Source organism: Penaeus japonicus, unplaced genomic scaffold (assembly GCF_977035675.1).
Source record: "Penaeus japonicus unplaced genomic scaffold, GWHDUDI00000001_assembly GWHDUDI00000029, whole genome shotgun sequence".
NCBI classification, from domain to species: domain Eukaryota; kingdom Metazoa; phylum Arthropoda; class Malacostraca; order Decapoda; family Penaeidae; genus Penaeus; species Penaeus japonicus.
Genome location: NW_028234431.1, coordinates 32,309,759 through 32,319,746, shown reverse-complemented (window position 1 = coordinate 32,319,746; position 9,988 = coordinate 32,309,759). Strand labels below are relative to the sequence as shown.

Here is a 9,988-nt window from a genome sequence, read left to right as displayed (position 1 = left end):
TGTGTGACAAGGTGGTGCTCTAGGTTCTGACGGCGATTGCGACCCTGGAACCGCTTGCCACACACTGGGCACAAGAGTCCAACAATAGGAGTTGGCCCTGTAACCTCAAAGGACTTATGCGAGTCACCCTGGCCCAAGTGCCCTTGGGGGCCGACCCTCACCCCAGTCAGCAACTCTCCTGCTGCCTGCAAGAAGGCGAATACATTCACTCAACCTGTCTATCGGGAATATGTGTACATGTACCCCTCAGATTCATTGCCTGAACCCAGAGGTATTGCAATCTTAAGTATAAAACATTGCATTTCCATACCTTATCTGTCTCCTAAACATAAATAACAGATTCCATACCCACTTTCCTTCTCCCATAACCCAAACACAGTGTGTCTAACTGTCTTTCGTGTTTGCATCAAGAAGTCTACTTGTATTGAGATGTAACATGGTGATATGTCTGTATAGCTGAGACTCCGAGGCAGCTCGGTAGGGGCAGTGTGGGCAGGTAACAGGGCGATCCCGGCTGTGTGTGGCCATGTGGTGGACCATGTTCTGCTTACGGTTGCGACCATAGCACTTTTTCCCACAAGCTGGACACTGAACAAAGAGACCCTCACTGACGGCGCCACCCACCGCCTGCAAAACACCAAAGCTTTGCCTCAACAACTTGGTATCAATCATTCTCCTCTCACGCTCTCCCTAAGGCTTAACAGTAGTAATAAACAAGCCATATTTTCAACAAAAATAGATTATCCTATTTCTAATTCTTTTAAGGCATCTTCAACATTACAACCACAAACCACTTTGAAATTCTCATGCTTCCATTACTTGACTAAAGATTTTGTTCTCCTTTCTTTTTTTTTCTTTCTTTTTCTATCAGTAGTGTCTTTTTCATATTTAAAGCTTTGGAAAGAGTGGTATGAAGCAAAAGGCCCCAATGCCTCTCACTGATCCCTCTCTTTTGATATCATTATCTTCCACACACAATCAAAGGCATCTATCTGGTCTTCACACGACACTATCTGGGTGAAGCGCTCTGATGTGGGTCTTGAGATTGCCTTTCCTGTTAGCCCGGTGCGGGCAGTGCGGGCACTCGTAGGGCTTCTCGCCTGTGTGAGTGAGGAAGTGGCGGTCCAGGTCGCGTATGCTGGAGAAGATACGGGTACACTGGGGACAAGGATGCTTTCTGGGTTGGGCCAATAGCTGGCGTGGGCTGGGTTGCCGACGTGTACTAGGGTGCCGCTGGGTAGCAGCCAACAGTCGCCGGGGGCTCATACCCATGTGGAGGTGCACAGAAGACGTACCCTCCATTGACAACGCACCCTGCAATGACAACGCACCCTCCCTGAGTCAGCAGCCCACCTTTGAACACGCACAACTCCCATGACATTGTGAAACTGGTAACAAGAACCATACAACATAAAAGGTTTTACCATGTAGTACCAAGAGCCTTACTTAGAAACCACAGGCTACAGTGCCATTATGCTTAGAAAACAAAATAATAAGAAACCCAAACTTCAAAGGAGTACCAAGGTAGGAAGGGCTCACATAACAGACTTTCCATGAACAGTAATAATATGCACTTTCAAGTTTCCCTTGAGTGCTGCCCTGTGTGTGCAATATGGGCAGAGATATGGCTTTTCCCCAGTATGAGTGAGTATGTGTCTTCTGAGGTCCTTGGGGGACTGAAAGCTCTTGCCACAGTGGGTGCACAAGTGTTTCTTGCTGTGGGAACCCAAGATGATTCTCAGTCTACTGTCACTCATACTTTCCATTTCACGGACACCCATGCCCTGAAAAATATGGCAAGGTCTTACTCTTTCAGAAAAGCAAATGAAATTAAACAATTCCCTTTTAAATACAAGAAACGATATCTATTGTGCCTTGACAGTGCTTTTTTTATTTTTTGTATTTTCTGGTCAGTAATTTCATTTTCATATCATTACCTCAAGGTCTGACACATTCCTAGACCAATCGAAATAAACTTGTCAGATTCACGAAATGTCTTTGTTATGAACACACAGCATATGAGACTTCAAGTTGCTCTTCTGATTAGCTCTGTGATTGCAGTACGGGCAGAGATAGGGCTTCTCCCCAGTGTGAGTCAGAATATGTCGCCGTAGGTCCTTGGGCGACTGAAAGCCCTTGCCACAGAAGGGACACAAGTGTCGCTTGGCGTGGGTACTCACAACAGCTCTCAGTCTACTAAGACTCAAACTTCCCATTGCACCGACTTCATCTATCCCCATTCCCTGCAAAAATATGGCAACGTCTTACTCGGGGCACTCAGGTAAAAGCAAACATTATACGACTGCCATGTCTCTTATTCTTTACCACCACAACAATATCTACACATGAGCTCACAAATCCTAATAGGTTTGGCAAGCTGGTCACGAAATCTCCTTCTCATGTACACAGAATATGTGCATCTTCAAGTTGCTCTTATGATTGGCTCTATGACTGCAAAACGGACACCCAAACGGCTTCTCCCCCGTGTGCGTCAGAATGTGTCGGCGTAGGTCTTTAGGGTAAGCAAAACTCTTTCCACAATGAGGGCAAACGTTGCGTCTCCCTTGTGCCTTTCCTTCCACTCTTGACCAGCTGTGACTTTCAATACCCATTACACCGACTTGGCCCACCCCAACATCCTGAAAAATACAGCATCAGCTTACCCGCAATGAAAGTATTCAAAGGAAAAACGTTCAGTTACCCTCTCTATGGTGTGTATTGCTTACTTTTACATAGACTTTGTAGGAGTAAGAAGTGACATTTGAAATGGCTTTCTATTCTGCAATACTCCCCTTTAACATAAGAAAAAAAAATGTCTATAAAAGCTCTCTCCAATTACTTAAAATCTCATCAAAATGACACAAGTACTTTTAGGATACAAATACTATTGTTAATTGTCATCATGTATTGACTGATTCACATAATAATTTGCCACAAAGAGATATTTGCATGTGTTTGTGTTGTATTGTGATCACAGGTTTATGTTCATATTTATGTTTACATATGTGTGTGTGTGTGTGTGTGTGTGTGTGTGTGTGTGTGTGTGTGTGTGTGTGTGTGTGTGTGTGTGTGTGTGTGTGTGTGTGTGTGTGTACAAAACAAAGAGTGCACACATCTAAATGCATTAATCTGATTCCGATGTACATATGAATTTTAAATGATAGGTGAAGAATGATCTGTGCAGGTGTGGAGTATGTATTGTAGTAATTCAAATGTAATATTGATATTTGATATGCACCTGTACACTTGCTTAAGAGAAGCAATATCTTACGCAGTTACCTACGCAATTCATGTTTTTTTTTGTTTTTTTTTTTTTTTTTATCGGCCATAATGACACCTTCAGGATTTCAGCCCACCCAATTATTTGATTTCTTATCATAGATCAACCCAACCTGTAGGTGCATTTGACCATATTATGGGTAGCTCACTTTTCTTTCTTTTTTTTAAATCTTCACCAAATATTTCCCTAATCATATTTTTCACATAGAGTGTTGAAACATTCCCCAAGCTCAATTGAAATGCCTTCAATGCATTTATCTCAATACCCACACCTATTACCTTGCAGAGGAATATTTCAAAATATGTAACTTATAACATGCAGTACACAAGAATGTTTATGTCCAGTGAACTTTTAATACTTTTAATCTTTTGAAATGAAGACCCAGTTAAAAAATTCATAGAATAAAGTGAAGGAATTTCAATCTGACCTACACTGGACACTAACATTTGTAACTATAGCTATAGAGATCAGTAACTACTTTTCTCAGAACATCTTAAGTCTCACAAGTAGATAAATTATCCTTGAGGCAAATGCCTTCAAATTTTCCATGGGTAAAAAATATTTCCAATCCATTCATCCAACTCCATTCATAACTTTAGCTGCCTACTTCCCTTAATCAAGTCCTTTTCTCAATCATGCTCTGTCTCACACTCAACATTTACATACTATGAACAAGAGGAATACCTATATATTTTTTCCTAAACATCCTATGTAACTGAATATTTACAATATTTGCAAGAAATTATTAAAGTAAAAAGTTATCATTCTGCCCAAACCATAATGTTACACTAACCAAGAGGTCATTTATACTGTAACCATAACGGTTAAACTTAATTACTTTCAAAGGAGTTGACATACCAGGAGACTATCAAATCCACGCAACCTTTACTGTGAGGATAATAATCCCTAAATGTAGTAGGCACATCCACTCTTCCTCAAGCTCATCATTCTTTCATCTTTTATCTTGCATAATACTTCTAATAAATTTCAAAAAACAAAAATCTATCAAATACTGTCCAAATCTTTTATGGAACGACACCCAAATTGGCTAATCATGGTTTCCAAACGAGACGCTACAATCAGCCGTAACGGATTTCACAGCTGTAAAGACGTAATTATGCCCCTTCACATAGAGGACAGGTCCCCCCCCCACTCCTAAGACATGCACTTGTTTGTGAATGTAGTGTATATGTAAAAGTATGAAATGATGGTAGAGTTCGAGGGCAAGTTCGAGAAAGGGGAGGGTTGGTGAGTGAGTGAGTGAGTGAGTGAGTGAGTGAGTGAGTGAGTGAGTGAGTGAGTGAGTGAGTGAGTGAGTGAGTGAGTGAGTGAGTGAGTGAGTGAGTGAGTAGTGTGAGTGAATGGTTCAAGCTGTGAACAACTGAGTATGAGACAATGGAAAAGCAAGTTTGCCAGAGATGAAAAAACAAAAGAGCAAGTGTGTGCGTGCATAAAAGTGTTGGTGTCATAGCCCATGAGTTTGAACACACGATTGTTCAAGTGTTAGCATGTCTTCCTCCTTTTCCATTTGCGTCCAGTGGTATTAAGTCTGTCAGTCACGAGTATATAGCAGCCGTTCCTCTTCCGACATCTCACACATACACACAATCGCGCACAAATTCATTTACCACAAATAGAAAAAAAAAAAAATGTGATTGACGGCATCAATTTCTTTTTAAGAACATATATGAAGAAAATTCAATACAATGAGATAATTGGAAGGCAATGCATCTTAGTTCAATGACAAATTAAATTGGATAACTTCAATTTTACATTACTGATCCCTTTTACAAGATGAAACCTCACCAGCCTGGATACTATACCAAGAACAAGGGCTGTCTTTCAAAGTATGATACATAAAACTGTTACTATGGAAGTCATTCTAATGATACACTAGAGGCTGAACACAGCAAAGTTCCTGTCTTGATCACTTACCCTCAATTCAATGGGGTTCTCTTCCTGTACCTTGGACTCCAGCTAGAGGTTACGGTAACAAGCCTAAAGTGTAGAAAACAAGTCCCTCGTCTCCTCCTCCTCCACCTCCTCCCCCCACCCCTATCACAAAACCCTTTTACAAGCAGCTTGTCCCTTGTCCCTCTCTTTCCCCTTTTTTCTAGGCTTTTCAATTCAAACTTAAACCAGAAATGTAATATGACAAAGAAAAAAAAAAAAAGAAAAGTGAAAAACTATGGCAATCAATACTACAAATTTCCAGCCTCTAGTGTTCAAGAAGGTGAGGAACCATCTAATCATAACCACATGAAAGGGATACATCGTTAATGCAATTCTTGATGCAACCAATCCACTTATTCTTTGCTAGAGAAGTGCTTTTGAATTATTCCAAAAAACTTTGGACAATATGAGTTCCATAAATGCAAATGGTACATCATTTACCTTCAACAAAATAGTTACAAAACAGTGAAATGAAAGAATTGACAAGACATCAATATCTATACACTGCAAAGTCAAACTGCCATGGATGTATCCCTCCTCAGGGTCATGGAAAAAGAACTGAAAGGACCAACACTTACCCCGGGTGCATTCTGTTGACTAGAACTGTCTGAGGTGCTAAAGTTAAGATGAGCAGGGAAGCCTATGGACGATCCGTCACCCTGCCAGCCCGCCAGGTCTCCCTACACGGAAGCAACACATAAACCAGTTACAAAATAAATTTACTTTTCCAGGGACATAATTTAAGACTGAGCTAAAAGGTTCATAATCCCTATAAAATCAAATACAGTTGAATCTTATTCCACAATATGCAGTCATAAAGTGTTCAATTAAGACAACTTACCGGCTGGTAGCCAGAGGGCCCGGCAAAGGAGGGGTGAGGGTACGAGGCTGTGCTACCAGCTAAGGCTCCAGTGGCTGCTGCTTGTAGGAACTCAGGTAAATCATTATTCACTCCACTTCCAGAATCGTCACCTTCTTCCTTGTAACCGTCCGCGCTGAGGTCGTAGGAGTCCCCGGGCATCTCGTTGGCACTTTCTTCCTCCATTTCCACTTTGACAAAGGAGGGAGTCTCTTCTGATCTAAACTGACTACTGGCTTGCGCTTGCGACGCCGTGGTGTGTGCGGAAGATTGTGCCGGGACATGAGACGAGGCGGGGTTTTCTGCTGGCGACGAGAGGGGACGGCTGACACGATCATCTGTAGCTGGGGATTCCTGAGAGGTTCTGTGGGGGGAAGGGCTCAGGCGCTGGGCAATAGGGCTCTTTGGTCTAGACGGAGGAGGAGGGGGAGTTTGTAAGCCACCACTGGCCTGCGGTCTCACGTCTTCCCTGCCGTCTTCGCCTTCATCTCTTCTTTTCCGCTTGGCAGGGGGGCTGCCAATCCCCCCTTCTCTCCTTGCCGGTTCGGCTCTGTTTGGCGCAGACGTTGCCGGAACTTTGTTTGTAGGTTCATCATCAGGTACTGCGAGACCCTTGATGCGTAAATTTTCGGCAGCCTTTATCAAAGACGCTAAATCACTTTGCCTTACATTCACTTCACCAAGGTACATGTAGTCTAGTAAGGCCTCAAGGTCCTCACACTTAATATCTTTTAACACTATAACAGGGCTTTTACAAGCAGTCTTCTCAAACATGGCACAGAAATAGTCACTACATGTTGACAACACCAGCTTATGCACACTGTAGAACTTGCCATCACATGCCAGAGTCACATCCGTGTACGATTGCTGTAAAGTTATAAGACAAGTTAAAAGGACACTCAGGACCAGAATCAAAAGGACATAAATCCACAAGAGAATTTACACTTGAAACATGGCATACAATAAGAGATCAGATCAATACATACCTTGTCCCTGAGAACTCCCAAAATGTGGAGGAAAGTGGAACGGTGGTTGTTCCACTTCAATGAAAGTAACTCCTCCATGCTTTCTGGAATGAAAAAAGAATATTGAAGTATTTTCATAAAGAAAGTTATTTGGTCCTCTCTTTGCCTTTCGAGAATTAAACTATCACTGATTCATAAATACCATAAAATTAAACTTTTACTGAAAGTTGGTATAAACAATTTTTTTGCAGTGCTTCTTTCACACCAAACCCATGCACAGCAATACATTTTTGTTCCAAAATGGGTCCAATAACTGAACATTTACCATACTAACTTAAAACTTGTTACTGCCTTCAATTTTGTCAAAGCTGTTCCATGTATACCACACTGTGCAACAATTAAGCTGTAAAATGCAACCTGAAGGAATATTGCAACAAAGCAGGTTCTAAACACTATCAAGACAAAGTAACACTTGCCCCACCTCGTGCTAACCACTCTGAGACATATTGTATGGAATTACCTTAACCATTAATTTGGCCATCACATATCAATTGGAATGAATATTCCTCTACGTTAGTTGCATCTTGCAGTTCAAGAGTTACACCTTCATGCAGTATGCTCATAAGAGTTCAGTATATAAGAGCCTGAGATAAAGTTTAGCAAAAGGCTAAATTTTGATTGGAAAGTGTCATGCATACATAATTATAGATATAAGGAACTCTTCAACTACACATGATCATCTAAATAAGCAATTATTACTGTGTCAGCAACAACATGAGGCAAATTGTAAGAAAATGTGAAAGCAGCCTGTGGCAGACAAACCAATCCTTTAAACCATGAACATATGACCAGTTAACCAATACAATTCCATACTCATGAATCGGTAAACCTTCATCTAATTCACAAGGACTTGAAAAAAAATAATTTAGCCGCATTATCTGCAGCTGTCATGTCACATCATATATCACATCCCATATAAACCAAGTAACAACCTGTATTCAAAAGGAGTTGCTACCTACAACCACCATCCCACATTATAGAACCCTGGTGAGCTTGGTGAGTCAGCCGTTATTCCCGGATAAGCTTCAGAGTGATGCCATTAGTTTTCTCATATGAAACATTTCACCATAATCCTTCAACCAACTGTGTTTCAGATTTAGGTTTGAAAGCATTCATCCCCAACGAATATGGATACACATCACATAAGAGCTTTTCCTAGATTGAGAGCAAAGCACGACCTTCTAATACAAACGACTGATTTCCAATACCACACTTTACTTAATAAATAGAGGATATTGATATAGGATTCCAAAGAAGGCCAACAAACCTCAAACATATAATTTGGCAAGAAAAAAAAACAAAGTCTTACTTGGTGGTACATCAAATATCAACCTCCCATCCCAATACTCAACATAAACAAAAGACCTACAGAAACACTAAATCAACCTCAACCACAACCTCCAAAACACTCAACTCTGAACATCTTTTTTCCTACCATATGACAGCTGCAACACCCCAGTCAACAAAGATACTTTCACACTCCCTCTCTCTTTCCCTCTCCATAAGGACCAGGAGAGTCAGCTTTAAAACAGTCTCTCTCTCTCTCACACACAAATCACAGAACAAACAATACCTGGGAGGGCAGGCATGGGGGGATGAAGGGGGGGGGAGTAGAAAGGGGGTAGAAAATCAATAAACTGGTGCAGCAAGAGAGGTGGAGGAAAGAAGGGGGAAGGAGAGGGATAGGGGGTGGGGAGGGAAGAGGAGGGGAGTGGAGAGGAGGGGAGTGGAGTGAAGGGGGGGGACGGAGGGAAAGGAAGAGGTGGGGAGAGGTGGGGAGGAGAGAGAGGGAGAGAAGATTCCTGAGGTTGCCAAACGTTACACACACTTCCCCTCAAGTTGCAGTGCCACACATCCGTAGAGTTGAAAGGGCTATTACCTGCACCATAACACGAGCGCGTCTCTCGCCTCCTCGCGTGTTTCGCCGCAGAGAAAGAACAAGCCTCGGTTCCTGGGGCGGGGGAGGGAAGCACAGGGACGGAGGAGGACACGGAGGGTACCGTGGCGTGGGTTCCTGTCCAACAAAGGCCTTAGAGGAGGGAAGAGGAGGGAAGGGGAAGGGGGAGGAGGGAGGAGGGGGGAAGGAGGAGGGAGAACGCGCCCCTCGACCCAGCCAACCGGTGTCTCAACTCCAAGCTTTCCCACACGTATTCCGGCCTATGAAGCTAATTCCTAACCACTACGCACCCACCGCTTAATATCGAGCTTCGCGGAGACCAAGAAAGGGGAGGGAAAGAGGCGAAGAGGGGCGAGGAAAGAGGAGAAATAAGGCCGGACCGCCTCTTGGCAACCGACTGGCGGAAGCTCACATAAGCTGCGTCACGGAGGGCGGAAAGCCCCATTATCTATAAACCTACTTTTCTACCTTTAATTCGTCTACTTTTCTCTATAGCTTCCTCCCAGGGATGCCCTAGGTATTTAGTCGATGCGGACTTACCTTTTTGGCGACTAGTTATCTCGTTGTATTTGACATTTGTAGCGTTAATGAAGGAGACGACGCTAAGCCTTCCCTCTCTCTTGCGCACCCGCGGGTCTTCTGGCGGAGGCGCACTCAAGCTCCGACTTGGTCATAAATCATTATTGCCACCGCTGTAGAGCCACCTTGGAAGACCTATATGTAGTGGATTCTTAATTGTACGTTCGAGATTTGAAAAGGTGGTTTAGATTTGGTGGAATCAGTCATTTGGGAATCTGATAAACGTTTAAAGTATTTCGGCGGTTTGGTTCGATTCGACGCCGACGAGTGCGAGTCAACGTTGCCAATGTTTGAGCTTCGTCCGCTACGCGCGTGTCATCTCCGCTAGATTGCAGGGAAAGCAAACGCAAAATCTATAATAAAGGTGAACCGCCATTTTATATCATTAAGTGATT

General features: G+C 42.8%; 1 protein-coding gene across 26 annotated transcripts in view; it reads right to left on the bottom strand.

Moving 5' to 3' along the window:
- The window catches only part of LOC122255483 (uncharacterized), a 41,043-nt gene extending 31,330 nt beyond the window's left edge, over positions 1–9,713 (bottom strand). For 20 of the 26 annotated variants that reach the window (XR_015192499.1, XR_015192500.1, XM_086554326.1 and 17 more), the window contains exons 1-4: positions 9,555–9,713; positions 7,079–7,161; positions 6,075–6,959; positions 5,812–5,913 (exon numbers count right to left, since the gene is read on the bottom strand). Coding sequence is in view for 23 of the 26 variants with exons in the window: in XM_086554326.1 (XP_086410452.1) it covers positions 5,812–5,913; positions 6,075–6,959; positions 7,079–7,156 (1,065 nt within the window). In the remaining 3 variants the exon portion in view is untranslated. Of the gene's footprint in view, positions 628–840; positions 1,315–1,539; positions 1,785–1,807; positions 2,244–2,264; positions 2,640–5,811; positions 5,914–6,074; positions 6,960–7,078; positions 7,162–9,554 lie in introns of those variants that run through there. The other 6 variants (XM_043019684.2, XR_015192498.1, XM_043019740.2 and 3 more) reach the window with 6 other exon arrangements.
- Between the last annotated feature and the right edge of the window lie 275 nt (positions 9,714–9,988).